Below are 18278 nucleotides of genomic sequence, written 5' to 3'. Positions count from 1 at the left end.
AATCCTTTGGCATTGCAGGCAAATGCCTTAACCACTAAGCCATCTCTCAGCCCTGAGACATTGGGACTTTTGAAAGTGTTTAATAAAAACTATGGGGATTAAAAAAAATATTTATAAGCAGATAGATAGAAGACAGATGGAATGGATGCACCAGGGTCTCTAGCTGCTGAAAATGAACTCCAGATATATGTGCCACTTTGTGCATCTGGCTTAACATGGGTAGTAAGGAATTGAACCAGGTCATTAGGCTTTGCAAGCAAGCTCCTTAACCACTGAGCAATCTCTCCAGCCCACTCCAGGGATTTTTAAAGTTGGACTGAATGCACTTTTACATCTTGAGATAGTCTATGCTAGCCACAGGTGGAATGATGGTTTGAATCAAGTGTCCCCCCATAAACTTGTGTTTTGAAAGCCTGGTTCTCAGTTGGTGGCAATTGAAGAGGCAGAGGTTTGGAGATGTGTCCCGGCTTACCAGTGCTAATTCAGCTTACTGTCTTGCTATTTTGTATCTGCTGCCGCGGAGGTGGTGTCCGGCCTCTGCTCTATCGCCTTCTCACCATCACGAAGCTGCTTCTTGCGAGCCTAAGCCAAAAACAAGCCCTTTCCACCCATCAGTTGCTTCTGGTCAGGGGCTTTGTCCCAGCAACAAAGGCAACTAGAATAGACTGGAACAGTCCAGCCCCCTTTGCCATCCTCCATCACTCCTTCTACTTACTCCCTGTTGCTATGGAGATGTGATGCCCAACTATCTGCTCTTGCCATGCTTTCCCCGCCATGATGGAAATTCCTTACGAAACTTCCACAAGTCAGAAAGAAACAGTTTCCTTCCATAAACTGCTTCTGGTTGGGAGTTCTGTCCCTGCAATGAGAAGATAGCTTCTATAAAAGGTGATAACAAATCTCTCCTGTATAAAAGCTTACTGAGTTGAGCGTGGTGGTGCACACGTTTAATCCCAGCACTTGGGAGGTAGAGCCAGAACGAGAACAGTTAGTTCAAAGCAAACCTGGGACTACAGAATGAGTGCCAGGTCAGCCTGGGCTACGGCAAGACTGTATCTTGGAGAACTAGGCTAGTCACTTCTTTCAGAATGAGTTCCCATTCATAAAATCACCCAGTGGTGGTGGCAAACATCACACGCAGAATAGCTCAAGAGAGTAGGTATTTATTTCTCAATAGTGAACAACTGGAGGTAATGGAAACAGTGGTGCACAGAGCTCTGTTCTAGTCCTTATCCCACACCACAGTGAACCTCCCCACCAACAGTTCACATGCCAAACCAAGAATCCCACTTTTGTTCCACAGGACATGAGAAGTCCCGGAAAATTGTCTGGCCATTGTTATATGGTCAGGCTCAAAATTAACATTCACCACTTGTGCCCAATACTCCCTATATAGTTGGTCAGTTAACTGCTGACAGCCACCATACATGGAGGCTGAGAAAAAGCAGGTTGTGTCCCAGAAAAAAATAAAAGACACATACCTGGTTTCTGCTATACATTTTAACACTCCAACTTCTGCTTGCTGAAGTTAAATTTTGGAGACTGTTTTACCATACTTGTAGACCTTCTCTTCTGTATCCTTGTCTGATATTTGCTATGTTTTAAATTCTGGGAAAAGTTCTCTCAAGGTTTTGGTTAGATCCATAGGGCTTCTATTGAGTGTGGATTGTCTTGTTAGTGGTGAGATTTCTGGCTTAGATTTTCTACACTGATTACATTAAATGGGTTTCTTCCTCAGTCTGGAGCAGATATCTCGTCTAATGAGGCTTGACTTCTGGGAGATGAGTTGACCACATGGATTATATTGAGGGTTTCTCCCCAGTGTAGAATATTGCATGTTTGATGACTTTTAAAAACCAAGAAAGGTTTTCCTATATTCACAGGGTTTCTCTCCAGCTGTGTTATTCCCATCTTTAGTAACACTGACTTATAGGAAAACATTGTTCTGACATTGGTTCCATTTTGGGGAGTTTCTCCCCAGTGTGGGTTATCTCATGGTTCCTGAGGGTTGACTTCCTTCTAAAGGTTTTTCCACAGTGATTACACCCATAGGGTCTCTCCCCAGTGTGAATTACCATATGGTAAGTGAGGTGTGACTTCTGCCTGAAGAATTTCCCACACTGAGTACATTCGTGGGGTTTCTCCCCAGTGTGTATTAGCTCATGTTTAGTGAGATTTGTCTTATGGCTAAAGACTTTCCCACACTGGGTGCATTCATAAGCTCTCTGCCCAGTGTGGATCATCTCATGGGCAGTGAGGTAAGACTTGTAGAAAAAGGTTTTTCCACATTGATTACAACCGTAAGGTTTCTTCCCAGTGTGAATTACCTCATGGTAAGCAAGCCTTGACTTCAGGCTAAAAGATTTTCCACACTGATTACAACCATAGGGTTTCTCCCCAGTGTGAATCACCTTATGGTAAGTGAGGCTTGCCATGTGGTGAAATGATTTTCCACAATGATTACATATATAGGGTTTCTCCTCAGTGTGATTTTTCTGGTGTTGAATGAGGAATGACTTTTCTCTAAAGGATTTTCCACATTCATTACATTCATAGGGTTTCTCATTTATGTGTGTACGTTGATGAATTTTGAGTTTGGAACTCCAGAGAAATGTTTTCCCACAATCAATACATTCATAGGGTTTTTCACCTGTGTGGATAAGCCAGTGCTTTCTAAGGTATGAAATATTAAGAAAGGTCTTGCCACACTCATTACATTCATGGGCTTTTTTCCCTGTGTGAATTCTCTGATATGACTTGAGCTGGGACTCCTTACAAAGTGCTTTTCCACACTCAATACTTTCATAAGGTTTCTCTACAATATGAGTTATCTCAGGTATTGTAAGGGATGAGTTACAATATAACTTTTGCCTACATACTCTATTTTCATACAGTTTGGCACACGTGTGAGGAGCCTGATGGTTGAGGAGATGTGTCTTCCAGCGAAAGGACTCTCCACCATCAGTCCACTCATGGGGGGTCTCCCCAGTGCCACTGCTCGGATGGGCAGCTCGTTCTGCCTCGCACCGCACACATGCATGGGGGCGGACCGCTGCTCCTGTGCTCTCGTGTACTGAAAGATCTAATTTGCTGGTGAAGGTTATCTCACATTCAAGACATTCACAATACTTCCCTCCTGTGTATATTTCTTGGTGTTTAGTGAGGCCAGGCATGTGATACAAACCTTTCCTCACTAACATGGCATTGAGCGCCGTCCCGTCACAAGCTTGGCCAGGCTCACTGTCCTCACAGCTTTCTCCCACACCAACACTCCTGTGAGGAATATAGCTTCTGAATAATTCTGTGTGACTCTGCCCTCTGTATAAATGACCTAGCTGCCCAGTGTGAATCCTGTAATGCTGGTCAGCAAGCTTAGGGCACTTGAGGCCTAACCCCATTATGTTACAATCGTCCGGTGTCCCATCAGCATATATCCCACCAGGCTCAGAGGGCAGACATGTGTTCAGACCTACATTGCACTCCTCCCGCTTCTCTCCTAAACAGTTCCCATTATTTATACTCAAATCTGATACATAGTTTGAGCTGAGGTAAAAAGTGTTTCCTATTTCATCACTCTCTTCAGTGGGTGTGTTGGTGTTGGTGAGTACAACTTGCCAAAAATATCTGTCTTGACTTTTCTCACAGGCTGTAATAATGCCATTCACTCTCCGGATATCTAGACAGAAAAAAAGCAATCATATCGATGAGAACTTTGTAAAATACACGAGATTAGCAGACAAAGTCCTGGTCTATTAGGACATTTCCACGGACACACAACACTGCTCTTTGTTGTCAAGTGTTCCCCACGCAGTGTCACCTGCGCCCTTCCAGCTGCAGCTTCTTCCCCTCCCTTCCTTCCTCTGCCTCATATGCAGACCCTGAGCCTCCCACTTCCCTCCCTTTTCACCCCTATGTTCATGATCTATATATGCATTTATGAATGAGCAGATTCAGCTGGGCATGGTGGCGCACACCTTTAATCCCAACACTTGGGAGGCAGAGGTGGGAGGATTACCCTGAGCTCAAGGCCACCTTGAGAGTACATAGTGAATTCCAGGTCATCCAGGGCTAGAGCAAGACCCTACCTCAGGGAGAAAAGAAAAGGCATGTGTCAATGAGTATTCCTATACACATAATGCTTTTCAGAGGTAAACAGGCTTGGGGCTGGGGGATGGCACTTGTTTACAAAGCCTCTTTGTTTGGCTTCACTTCTCCAGTACCTACTTAAAGCCAGAAGTGCAACATGGCCTGTGACTCTGCAGTTTTTTTGCAGTGGTAAGAAGCCCTGGTGCACCCATTCCCTTCCTCTCTCAAATAAAATATTTAAGAAAAAAAAAAAAAAGCAGGGTTGAGAAATGGGTTAGTAGTTAAGGCACTTGTGTGCAAAACCAAAGGACCCAGGTTTGATTCCCCAGGGGCCATTTAAGCCAAATGCACAAAGTGGCCCATCCATGCCCATTCTCTTTATCTCTCAAATAAATAAATAAATAAATAAACAAATAAATAAATAGAGCAGTTGGGCACAGGGGTGTGTGCCTTTAAATTCAGCCCCTGGGAAGCAGGTGTAGGAGGATGCCTGTAACTTTGGGGCCAGTCTTGGACTACAGAGTGAAAATCTACCTCCAAAACAAACAAACAACAACAACAATAATAAAAAATAGGAAAGAAATAAAAAGGAAGCAGGCTTATTGAGTAAACTGCAACTGGCAGCTGGCCAGGCAGTGACAAGTGTCCCATCTGTCATGTAAAGTGTAATTGCAATCTCCATCCTGCACGTAAGAGAGCATGGAATTTATCTTTCTGAATGAGGCTTATTTTACTTAACAGTGATTTTTCAGTTCCACCCATTTTTCTGAAAATTCAAGATTTCTATTTTTCTTTACAGCTGCATAAGATTCCAGTCATCTGTTGACTGTTTACTTCTTAGCTACTGTGAACAGAGCAGCAATAAACATGGCTTCCAAGTAACTGTGGTGTACTCACTCATAATCTTCCAGGCATGTATATCCAGGAATGGTACACTTGGATCACACACACACACACACACACACACATATATATGCGTGTATATGTATGTATGTATATGTATGTATATTTGTTTATTTTCTTTTTGGGGGGGGGGTTGAGGTAGGTTCTCACTCTAGTCCAGGCTGACCTGGAATTCACTATGTAGTCTCAGGGTGACCTTGAACTTTTGAACTCACAGCAATCCTCCTACCTCTGCCTCCCAAGTGCCGAGATTAAAGGCACACACTACCATGCCTGGCTGTTTTAAGACTTTTTAAAATACATTTTTTTTATGAAGGGGGAGCAGATAGAAAACTGGGCACACTAGGGCCTCTAGCCACTGTAAACCAACTCCAGACGCATGTGCCACCATGTGCATTTGGCTTACGTGGGTCCTTAGGCTTCACAGGTGTGGCAGACGGCTTTAGGCTTGCTGAGATGGACTTCCAGAACAGGGACAGTTATGCAGGAAGGGAATCTTTGAAGCTTACAGATCCAGGGGAAGTTTGATAATGGTAAGAGTTGGGCCCTCTTAAAGGACCAGGTAGAGAAAGAAAAAGCCAAAAGCCACACAGCCCAGCACACTTCAGGAACTCCAGGAGGAACTAGGCACTTTGTACATCTTTAGGTTGAAATTGTAAACCCATCGCCACACCTTAGGACTGGACCCTAAGGTCTGTCCAGTGACGCTGCCTCCAGCCAGGAGACTGTAGATGGAAACTATGAACTAATAAAACACTTAAATATATTGGGGGCCATCTATTCAATACCACAGCAGGCAAATGCCTTAACCACTAAGGCATCTATCCAGCCCAAGGGATTTTTGTTGTTGTTGGTTTTTTATTTTTTTGTTTTTTTTTTTTTGTTATTGTTGTTTTACAGGTAGGGTCTGGCTTTAGCCCAGGCTGTCCTGGAATTCACTATGTAGTCTCGGACTGGCCTTGAACTCACAGTGATCCTCCTACCTCTGCCTCCTGAGTGCTGGGGTTAAAGATGTGAACCACCACGCCTGGCTGGTTTTTGTTTTTTAATATTTTTGTTTATTTGAAAAATACAGGCAACCCAGACCCAGAAAGCCAAGCGCCACATGTTCTCTCTCATATGTGGATCCTAGCTACAGATGACTGGGCTTCTGCATGAGAATGAAAATACTTAGTAGCAGAGGCCAGTAAGTTAAAAAGGAGACATAAAGGGTAGAGAAAGGAAGGGAGGAGGATACTTAATAGGATGATATTGTATATATGTAATTACAATGATTGTAATGGGGAGGTAATATGATGGAGAATGGAATTTCAAATGGGAAAGTGTGGGGGTGGGGAGGGAGGGAATTACCATGGGATATATTTTATAATCATGGAAAATGTTAATAAAAATAAAAAAAAAAGAAAAGAAAAATACAGGCAGAGACAGACAGAGAGAACGGGCTTCCCGAGTTCCAGCCACTGCAAACAAACTGCACATTCAGGTCCTACTTTGCGGGTCTGGCTTTATGGAGGAACTGCAGAATCGCACCTAACGTGTCAGGCTTTACAAGGGCCTTTAAGAACTGAGCCTTTTTACTAATTTTCATAATACTTAAACTGGTTTACACTCCCACCAGAATTGGTAAGGTTTCCTCTTTCCCTGCATGTCTCTAAGAAATTAATGGCATTTGCTTTCTTCACGGCTATTCATATTCAGACCAGGGTAAGATAAATAACATTCGTTTCTTTTTTCTCTCTTTTCTTTCCTTCTTTCCTTCCTTTCTTCCTTCCTTCCTCCCCTCCCTCCCTCCCTCCCTCCCTCCCTCCCTCCCTCTCTTTCTTTCTTTCTTTCTCTCTCCCTCTCCCTCTCTCTCTCTCTCTCTCTCTCTCTCTCTCTCTCTCTCTCTCTTTCTTTCTTTTTTATTCTCCCCCAGGTAGGTTCCTCTCTAGCCCAGGCTGTAATTCACTATATAATCTCAGGCTGGTCTACAATTCACAGCAATCCTCCTATCCCTGACTCCCCAGTGGTTATGGTTAGGGTTTTTTAAGCTGGGTGTGGTGACACACACCTTTACTCCCAGCACTTGGGAGTCAGAGGTAGGATGGCTGCAGTGTGTTTAAGGACAGCCTGAAACTACATAGTGAGTTCCAGGTCAGCCTGGACTAGATCAAGACCCTACCTTGATAAAAAATATTTTTAAATATTTTATTTATTTATTTACAAGCAGCGAGAGGAGACATGGGGGGGGATGGGCACCCCAGGGCTTCCAGCCACTGCAAACGAACTCCAGATGCATGCACCAATTTGTGCATCTGGTTTTACATAGGTATTGAGGAATTGAACAAGGGTCTTTAGGCTCTGCAGGCAAGTGCCTTAACCACTAAACCATCTTTCCAGCCACTTAAAACAATTTTTTTATTGGGCTGCAAACATGGCTCAGCAATTAAGGCACTTGCCTGTGAAACCTAAGAACACTTGTTCAAATCTCCAGGTCCCACGTAGCCAAACACAAAAGTGATGCAAGCGGGCTGGACAGATGGCTTAGCAGTTAAGGCACTTGCCTGCAAAGCCAAAGGACCCCGGTTTAACTACCCAGGACCCACATAAACCAAGCACAAGGGGGCACACGCATCTGGAGTTCGTTTGCAGTGGCTGGTGGCCCTGGTGCGCCCATTCTCTCTCTCTACCTGCCTATTTCTTTCTTTCTTTCTTTCTTTTTTTTTTTCCCCAAGGTAGGGTCTCACTCTAGCCTAGGCTGACCTGGAATTCACTATGTAATCTCAGGGTGACATCAAACTCATGGCAATCCTCCTACCTCTACCTCCCGAGGGCTGGGATTAAAGGCATGCACCATCATGCCCAGCTATCTACCTGCCTATTTCTGTATCTCTTGTTCTCAAATAAATATATAAAAATAAAATAAAAAGTGATGCAAGCATGCAATGTCACACATGCACACAAAGGGGTGCACATGTCTGGAGTTTGTTCACAGTGGCTGAAAGGTCCTGGCGTGCCCAATCTTTCTCTCAAAAAATATAAAATAAAGTAAGTATTTTTAAGTGTATCTGTGAAGAGAGAAAAAGAGAGATAAAACACACCAGGGCCTCTTGCTGCAAATGTATTCCAGATGCATGTGCCACTTTGTATATATGGCTTCATGTGGATACTGCGGATTTGAACCTGGGCTGAAATCTGACCAGCAGGCTTTGAAAGCAAGCATTTTTAATTGCTGAGTGATCTCCTCAGGCCCTTGAATGTAGATTTTATATTAATCACTTATATTTAATTACGCTAAACAGTAACTGAAACTAAAACTAATCTAATCCTAATACAAAGGCAACAACATAATTTCACAGAAACGGAATGATCTCCAGTTCAAGGACAGCCTGGGCTACCAGAGACACTGGCATTAAAGGTAGTACCAGCCACATGTGGTGGCACACGCCTTTAATCCCAGTACCTGGGAGGCAGAGATAGGAGGATCATGAGTTCGAGGCCATCCTGAGACTACATAGTGAATTCCAGGTCAGCTTGGGCTAGAGCGAGACCCTACCTTGAAAAAAAAAAAACCACTGTAGCTTAATGCTCAAAGCCCACAGTATGATCCACAGTATAGGAAATGCTCATGACAACTCCTCCCCAAGACATCCTAACTTATCACATCTCATGTTTCTGCCTCTCAGTTTGGCTGAATATTGCTCACACCTCTTGTTTGTTTTGAGACAGGGTCTCACTTTAGCCCAGGCTGACCTGAACCTCATTCTATAGACAAGTGCTAGGATTAAAGGCGTGTTTATTCCACCACATAACAGCTATTGTTTTCCTGTTTCTCTCTCAAGAGATGAAAACTCTGTGATGCAGAGACATGACTTTGACCAATGCTTTCAAAAGTAACACTATAAAACTGCAGTACTTAAAATGTCCTCCATCATTATCATAAATGACCTTAGGAATAAATATAATACAAAGTCCATGAGAATGGACAGTGGGAGGCACCAGAGAATTCTAAGACGGCAAGTGGCAAAGAAAAATATCCTAGATGCAGCAGGTAGGTACTAAATTTAAAATAAAGGGATGAAAATACTCAAACAGCAGTGAGAGCATATATGCAAGAACCGTTCTTAGAGTGCACATGTCTGATGCATATAATCCTGCTGCCATTGGGTCTGGGACCATGGATGACGCTGGTGAAATCAGCTATGCAGCCCATGTCTGCTAGGCTAGCTCCCCTTCCACTCAGTACACAGCGACTCACCCGGCAGGCTCTGTGTTAAGGGCTCTTCTACTGTCCAAGGCTCTGCTCCTTGTTCCAGCTTGTAGATCAACTCAGGTTTTGGGATGCATAGTCCTGTTAAAGAGGAATACTGTTGCTGGGCGTGGTGGTGCACACCTTTAATCCCAGCACTTGGGAGGTAGAGGTAGGAGAATTGCCGTGAGTTCAAGGCCACCCTGAGACTCCATAGTGAATTCCAGGTCAGCCTGGGCTAGAGTGAGACCCTACCTCAAAAAAAAGAGGACCACCGTAGGACAGTGTCATACTAGGCCGGGTTCTCTGAGGAAAAGCAGTGGGGTCAGAGTAGCTGCAGAACATGGACCTTAAGTACAGCAGGTAGACCCCTCATGGTGACAGGCTGCACTCCCCCTGGGGAGGCTCACACGTGCACCTAGGAGAGCAGCGACTCCTCACCCAGGGACGCCAGGCTGCTGTAGGTCTCCAGCATCACGCTCCGGTACAGGCTCCTCTGGGTGCCGTCCAGGTCCTGCCACTCCTCCCAGGTGAAGCGCACAGCCACGTCCTCAAATGACACCAGCTCCTGAAACACCACATTGCTCTTCATCAACCCAGATTCTAAGAATAGTAATTTTGAAGTTCTGCCTTTTGAATGTGGTGGCGTGGGAAGTCTTTTATGTATTTTACATAAAAACACTTTTTGCTTTATAGTCTAGATAGGAGAAGAAAGGAAAATCATTTTGCTACCAGTTACTGCTATATTTTACTAACCAATAAAACAGTCTAGCTGGGCATGGTGGTGCATGCCTATAATCCTGAGACTTGAGAGGCAGAGGTAGGAGTTTAACTGTGAGTTCGAGGCCAGCCTGAGACTACATAGTGAGTCCAGTCAGCCTGGACTAGAATGATACCCTACTTTGAAAAAAAAAAAAAAAAACAGTCTATCAAAATTTATCTTACATGGGCTGGAGAGATGGCTTAGTGGTTAAGGTGCTTGCCTGAAAAGCCCAAGGACCCAGGTTTGATTCTCTAGTACCCATGTAAGCCAGATGCCCAAGGGGGCACATGCATCTGAACCCATTTGCAGTAGCCAGAGACCCTGGTACACCCATTCTCTCTACCTGCCTTTCTCTCTCTCCCTTGCTCTTTCAAATAAACAGATAAAAATATTTTTTAAAAAAATTACCTGACACATCTAAAGCCAGGCATGGTGGCACATGCCTTTAGTCACAAAACTCAGGAGGCAGAGGTAAGAGGATTACTGTGAGTTCAAGGATATCCTGAGATTACATAGCAAATTCCAGGCCAGCCTGGGCTAAAGCAAGTCTCTACATTTGGGAGGCAGGGGTAGGAGGATCACTGTGAGTTCAAGGCCAGCCTGAGACTACATAGTGGATTCCAGGTCAGCCTGGGCTAGAGTGAGACCCTACCTCGAATAAACAAAACAGAACAAAAAGCCTGGTGTGGTGTCACATACGTTTAATTTCCATCAGTCAGGAGGCAGAGGTAGGAGTACTGCTGTGAGTTCCAGGGCAGTCTGAGCTACAGTGAGACCCTACCTCAGAAAAATAAAAACAAATTAAAAATAAGCCAGGCATGGTGGCCATGCCTTTAATCCCAGTATTTGGGAGGCAAAGGTAGGAGGATTGCTATGAGTTTGAGGCTACCCAGACATTCCATAGTGAATTCCAGGTCATCCTGGGCTACAGTGAGACCCTACCTTGAAAAACCAAAAAAATAAAATAAAAAAATAAGAAGTGGGCTAGAGAGAAGGCTCAGTGGTTAAAGGTACTTGCTTGCAAAGCCTAGCAGCCCAGCTACAATTCCTTAGTACCCACATAAAGCCAGATATGCAAAACAGCACATGCATCTGGAGTCTAGTGACAAAAGGCCTTGGTGCACCCATACTCTCTCTGTCAAATAAATAATTTTTTAAAAAGGGCTGCAGAGGTGGCTTAGTGGTTAAGCGCTTGCCTGTGAAGCCTAAGGACCCTGGTTCAAGGCTCGATTCCCCAGGACCCACGGAAGCCAGATGCACAAGGTGACACATGCATCTGGAGTTCGTTTACAGTGGCTGGAGGCCCTGGCGCATCCATTCTCTCTCTCTCTCTCTCTCTCAAAATAAAAAAAAAAAATTAAAAAAAAAAAAACCTTTTTAAAACAAGTAAAGTATAAGCTAGGTATGGTGGTGCAACCTTTTAAGAAATATTTTTATTTTTCTATATTTATGAGAGAGAGAAAGAGAAAGAATGGGCATGTCAGAGCCTCTAGCCACTGCAAACAAACTCCAGATGCATGTGCCACCTTGTGCATCTGGCTTTAGTGGGTTCTGGGGACTCGAACTTCAGTCCTTAGGCTTCACAGGTAAGCACCTTAATCACTAAGCCATCTCTCCACCCCTGGTGGTGCAACCTTTAATCCCAGCACTTGGGAGGCAGAGATAGAATTGCTGTAAGTTCAAGGTAGTTTCGGACTACTGAATGAGTTCCAGGTCAGTCTGGGCTACAGTGAAATCTTACCTTGAAAAAACAAAACAGGGCTGGAGAGGTGAATTAGCGGTTCAATGCTTGCCTGTGAAGCCTAAAGACACCGGTTCAAGGCTCGATTCTCCAGGACCCACGTTAGCCAGATGCACAAGGGGGCACACGCATCTGGAGTTCGTTTGCAGTGGCTGGAAGCCCTGGCGAGCCCATTTTCTCTCTCTCTCTCTCTCTCTCTCTCTGCCTCTTTCTCTCTCTGTCACTCTCAAGTAAATAAATAAAAATGAACAAAAAAATACCTATTTAAAAAAAAAAAAAAGAAAAAACAAAACAAAAATCCACAACTATTCCTTGTACTAATTTCGACATGACTTCAGTGTAGACAAAGCAAGGGAGGAGGACATATAATTGTTTTCTATTGTGGGTTTGCACGTTCCTGCAAAGCCACAGTGAACAGCATGTAGTCATGACTACAAGGCAATAACAGTTCCAGTCCTAACCAAACACCACAGTTAACTGAACTACTTGTTACACCATGGTGAAGTGAATTCTAGACCATGATGAGATAAACACAATATGGAAGGAATTAATTATAGTGAGTGATTTGGCATTGGGTATATGGGAACATTTATGTAGCTATTGCTGTTTAAAAGCATGCACACAGGCATCCCACATCCAAATGGTTGTGCTTATTTCCTCTAGGTGAGCACTGCCAATTCCAAAACCACAGAAGAGGCATGTAAGAACAGGCAAGAGAAGTGGGCAGTCAGCCTTTCATTCAACATGTGTCCTGTAGGACAATGGAAAGGCTGGAGTGTAGGCAGAAGGGAAGAAGCCAGAGGGAGACATGATGATGAACATCAGGTCACAGAGAAGTAGAAACAGAATAGATACACAAAAGGAGGAGAGGTCACAAAGCAATAACACCAGAAATTTAAAAGGATGTCATTATAGACTGGGCTACAGCAAGACCCTACCTCAAAAAAAAATTAATTTATTTATTTATAAAAAGTTAAGCTGATGATTAAAGCAGGAGGATTTCTCTCTATATATACACATATTTTTTGTTTGTTTGTTTTTGTTTTTTGAGGTAGGGTCTCACTCTAGCCCAGGCTGACCTGGAATTTACTATGTAGTCTCAGTGTGGCCTTGAACTAACGGCAATCCTCCTACCTCTGCCTCCCGAGTGAGTGCTGGGATTAAAGACGTGCACCACCACGCCTGGCTCCAGTTATTACAAAGTTGAAGAAGAATGGACATTTTACTAGGCTTGGCTGCCCTAAAGCTGAAGTTAGATCAACTATTGAACATTCAAAACTCAGCAGGGCATGGTGGCACACGCCTTTAATCCCAGCACTCAGGAGGCAGAGGTAGGAGGTCGCCCTGCGTTCAAGGCCACCCTGAGACTAGATGGCACACCATGAAGAGCTTGTAATAAGGAGAAAACAGAAGATATCGTGACAGTGACTAATGAAGGAGGATTTATAAGGACACAACATGGGCAGTGATTTTAAATGTGGCAAACAATATGGATTTACTACAATTTCAATTAATGAGTTTATAAATAACCAAACTAGCCCACCCTTCAATGGCGCACAGCACAAACAAGGAGTGAAGATTTTCCAGGAAGGGAACATTTGTAGTCTCTTCATGCCATGCCTGTGTCTGTGGGCTGAGAGCCAAGCCCAAAGTTACTGGCACCACCTGTGGTCAACTCAATCCCTAGGCACTGCAGGTTATACTCGAGAATCGCGCCTGGCTTCCCACCGCCACCAGGACTCTGCTCTTCTATCAACTCCAGAATGCCTGATCAATAGTTTAGCACTAGCATTAGGTAACAGGATCTGTGAAGATGGTTAGAAATGTTTAATTCGAGTTGGGTAGTAAAAACTTTCTACTTATTTATCTACAAGGCCAGAAACTCTTTTTTTTAACTTATGAAAGAAAGAACCGGCACACCAGAGCCTTAGCCACTGCAAATGAACTCCAGACCTTTGTGTCACCTTGTACACATACGCCGCCTGTGTGCATGCATCTCCTAGTGCATCTGACTTATGTGAGCTCTGGGGAATTGAATCTGGGTCCTTAGGCTTCGCAGGCAAGTGTCTTAACCACTAAGGCATCTCTCCAGCCCCAGATATTCTTAAATTGTGCCTAAGTTTTTATTCCTATGAGAGTAATTACATTCTCAGGTTCCATTTGAATCATGTAACAAATGTGTCTGCCCATCATGGCGTCAGAAAGACCTGAGACCAATTTGTACTCAACATCTTTGACACCTTTTTTTCCCCCCTCTGGCTTTTTCAAGGTAGGCAGGGAAACTTTCCCTGGATCTGTAAGCTTCAACATTCCTTTGGCCATAACTGTGACTGGTTTGGAAGTTCTATAGAAATTGGTACCAGAATGTGTGGTGAGATAAACCTGACCAAGTGGAGGGTGGTCTTTTGGAACTTATGTTTTGGAGACATGGGCATGGACTTGGTGCTTGCAACTGAAGAGGTCTTCTGGAGAGGTAAGCCAAGTTTTATGGACTTGACTATTCTGATGAGAACTTGAGGATGCTAAGTTCAGCAAGAGTTGTATCTGGAGGCTCAGCTTATGAGCTTCCTAAGGGGAAGAAAAGACTGGAGAGGACTTTGTTGGAATTGGGCTACTGGCATAAGGGTCAGCTGTGTTCTGCAGCCCAGGTCCAGAGTTTGATCAAAGTTAAATTTGTAATGGACTAATGTGCTTGACTAAAGATATTAGACTGAAAGATTGAAGATTTTATGTTGGAAAACCTCAAGCAAGTTAAAATTACAGGCACTAAGACTTATTTTAGGTTACTGAAGCTGTTATTGTCAACACACTAGCAATCTTAAGGAAGATGGCCCAACTGCTTTACTTTAAAACAATTTAGAGGATGCCTGAGGAAAGACTGTGACATAAATGCAAACTCTTTTGGGAAAGAGTTGAGTAGAGCAGGAACCTGCTTTTCAAGGTTACCATTTATTTCTTCCCTGAATTGAGAATATGGCTGTGTCTTGCACAATTGGTATTGGTTTCAGAAGCATGAATAATGCATGGAGTGGTCATGAAGGGCACACGGTTCCAGGAGCCACTGCTGAGATGCAGCCTGAGGCCCTGATGGGCTGACAGAGCTTTGGAAGATGGACCATGGTTTGCATGGAGACCTGAAGATATTTCGGATATACCAGGACTGTGCAAGGGCTACCATGGAGCGCACTGTTGGCCTGGAATGGAAGAAATGTTTCCTAGGTACTCTGCCTAGCTAGAGGGGCAGAATTAGAAAATCTGAAGGCTGCCAGCCTCTGGTTTATATTAAACTTGAACTACAGAAGCTTGATGATTACTTGATGGTGGTTGAGTTGTACTGTTTTAGTCTCTCCTTGCTATGCCTTATACCAGCTGAAAATGTTTACTCTGTGTCTTTGTATGTTCAAAGCATTTAACTTGTTTTACAGGAGTCACAAAGCTAAGAGATGATCTTAAATTTCTGATGAGACTTGGGACTTTGGAACTATCTTAAGTTGGTCAAGACTGTGGGGAACCTTTGAAATTGGACTGGATACGATTTACAATGTGTAATGGTTTTGAATCTTTTGGAATCTATTCTGCCAAGGGTGGAATGTGGTAGTTTGAATTGATGGCCCCCAATATATTCAGTATTTTATTAGTTTGAAGTTTGCATCTGCAACCACCTGGCTAGAGGAGATGTCACTGGGTGGATCTTAGGGTCCAGCCCTAAGGTGTGTGGTGGTGGGTATGAAATTCCAGTCTAATGATATGCAAAGTGCCTGAGCTACCCCTGGAGTTCCTGCACTGCACTGTGTGGCTTTGGGCTTGTGGCTTCTCTCTCTGCTTGCACCTGGAAGAGCAGGCCAGCTTCTTCTGCCATTATAGAACTTTCCTCCAGAACTGTGCCTCGTTTATAAGTTCATCTCAGCAAACTTGAAGCTGTCTACTACAGTCTCACAAGAAAGGGCATGACCTCCCCATCACTGTGACCCAGGAGTACTAACTCATGAACTTCACTGAATGAACGACTTTAGGGACTTCTCAACCAAGCAGATATACTAGGGACAAAATATACATAATACAAAAAAAAAAAAAAAAGGATAAATATGGACAGCTTCCTGAGTGTCAGTGGAGCAAAGAGTGGTGAGTGGCAACAGTATGACATAAGGCCTTGTACAAAACACACAAGGTGTCCACATTAGACATCAAGTGTCAAGTTGAAATGAGCTGAGGAAGACAAGTACGAGAGGAGGATCACGCGCCCACTTCGCTGTGGAAACACAGGTGATGCTCCAAGACCCTCCCACAGACAGAGACCCTCAGGTGTCGGACTCTCAAAGGGCGGGGCTGAGGTCTCTTTACATTGCTCACATCACCCTGGAGGTCAGGGACAGGAGCAGCAGGCACAACTGAAAGAAAACATTCCTCAACCTTGTTTCCAAAGCATCGGGCATTGACAAAGTAAGATGGGGTGTTTTTAGGATCTGAGGGTTCATACTTTGGTCTGCAGCACTTCTCAGCCCTCACAGGTCTTAAGCTGAGTTTTGCTAGAAACTGAGAAACAATATGCTTGAATAAGAGACTGTGTAGTATTGGAGGGCAGACTTTCTTGTATAAACTTAAAATATATTATGTATACAATTATATGCTGTCAAATGGATTTTTTAATATTTTATTTTTATATATTTATTTGAGAGAGGGAAAGATGCACAGAGAGCGAGCGAGAAAATGGGTGTGCCAGGGCTTCCAGCCACTGCAAACAAACTCCAGACACATGCGCACCTGGCTTCGTGGGTCCTGGGGAATCGAGCTGAGGTCCTTTAGCTTTGAAGGCAGGCGCCTTAACCACTAAGCCATCTCTCCAGCCCGTAAAATGGATTTTTTTCTTCCAAAGTGAACACGTACTATCAATCACCTATTTATGTCAATAATGTATCTATCCATCCATCTCTCTTTTTTTTTGTTAATATTTTATTTTTATTTATTTATTTGAGAGAAAGAGGCAAAGTGGGAAAGACGGAGTGAGTGAGAAAGAGAGAGAATGGGCGTGCCAGGACTTTAGCCACTGCTAATGAACTCCAGATGCATACACCACCTTGTGCATCTGGCTTACGTGGGTACTGGGGAGTCAAACTGAGGTCCTTTGGCTTTGCAGGCAAGCACCTTTAACCACTAAGCCACATCTCCAGCCCCATCTCTCTTTCTTCATAGGAAAAACAATGAATTTATACTATCACATGAAAAGGAAAACTGCCTTATCCATTATCTAACTCCATCTTACTTATATACATTACCTTAAACCGGGGAAGGTACTGCATGCCTTTAATCCCAGCACTCGGCCACCCTGAGACTAGACTACATAGTGAATTCCAAGTCAGTCTGGGCTAAGGCAAGACCCTACCTTGCAAAACCAAAGGGGGGAAAGATACCATTATTAAGCTGCGGTATACCATTTCTATTCAAAGTTATGGCTATCACAAAGCTCATAAAATAATTTCTACAACAAATTGAGGAATACAGCCACAACTCACCGGATACTTGTTCATTTTTTATTCCTCTTAGAAACACAGAGTACCCCAGAGGTGTTGCTGAGAGAAGACAAATGGAGCAGGGTAGTAAGAGAAAAGTTGTGGCTTGGTCCTTGGTCTTCTGGTCAAAAGCCTCTACACATTACCTGCAATATGAAAGGTTTCTGTAGGTGACAAGTGTGTCATACAAGAAATGGCAACAAGACCTCATTGAAGATGGCCCACACGTGTATCAATTGACAGAGATTAAATCTAAAATAAGGCTATCTGTATGCATGTGAGTGCTGCTGAAAATACTCACCTGGCTTTATGTGGATGGCTGAGGACTTGAACCTGGGCCAGCAGGCTTTGCAAGCAAGTGCCTTTAACAACAGAGCCACCTTGCCAGCCCTATACATCTAATGTGTTAATAGGCTAATTAATACATGCACTACTAATTGACTTGTAAAAGTTTAACATTCTCTAATAAAACAACTTAGTAATAACATGGGCTATATAAGCAATTTTCCTATAAATATACCCAATAGGACCTTATTTGAACATCTCAACTACACTGCCTCTTGCTTTTATATATCTAATTATCACTGAAAATATGTAATGTGCAACTCAACCTTTTTGCTCATGATCACACAAGAAAAAATAGACACAATGTATATGTCATGTGGCAACACTTCTATGATGTTTCTAAATGAGGTAATTCCATACATCTGCACATCCTTAACGCTCCAGTGACAATAACCTTGCCTTTGCAACTTGACTTCCTTGTTTGAAAGGGTATCACCAAACATGATGCAAACTTAGGGGGTTTTGTTGTTAAAATTAAAAAATAAATAAATAAAAGACACTGCTAATTAAATATATTACTTGTTTTTTTTTAAAATGTATTTATTTATTTGAGAGAGAAAAACATTGAAAGAAAGAATAGTACATCAGGGCCTCCAGCCACTGTTAACAAACTCCAGACAAATGTGCCACCTTGTGCATCTGCCTTACAAGTGTCCTGGGGAATTGAACCTGGATCCTTTGGCTTTGTAGGCAAGCACCTTAAAC

General features: G+C 43.4%; 1 protein-coding gene across 2 annotated transcripts in view; it reads right to left on the bottom strand.

Moving 5' to 3' along the window:
- Positions 1-1147: 1147 nt before the first annotated feature.
- LOC101600474 (zinc finger protein 717-like) overlaps positions 1148-18278 on the bottom strand; it is an 18796-nt gene continuing 1665 nt past the window's right edge. For both annotated transcript variants that reach the window (XM_045150509.1, XM_045150510.1), the window contains exons 2-5: positions 17232-17374; positions 9659-9785; positions 9227-9319; positions 1148-3676 (exon numbers count right to left, since the gene is read on the bottom strand). In XM_045150509.1, the coding sequence (XP_045006444.1) occupies positions 1914-3676; positions 9227-9319; positions 9659-9785; positions 17232-17246 (1998 nt within the window). In that variant the 5' untranslated portion in view covers positions 17247-17374 and the 3' untranslated portion in view covers positions 1148-1913. The remainder of the gene's footprint in view (positions 3677-9226; positions 9320-9658; positions 9786-17231; positions 17375-18278) is intronic.

This window comes from Jaculus jaculus, chromosome 5 (assembly GCF_020740685.1).
Source record: "Jaculus jaculus isolate mJacJac1 chromosome 5, mJacJac1.mat.Y.cur, whole genome shotgun sequence".
In the NCBI taxonomy this organism is placed as follows: Eukaryota; Metazoa; Chordata; class Mammalia; order Rodentia; family Dipodidae; genus Jaculus; species Jaculus jaculus.
The sequence above is the reverse complement of the archived record's forward strand: the minus strand, read 5'-3'. Positions and strand labels throughout refer to the sequence as shown.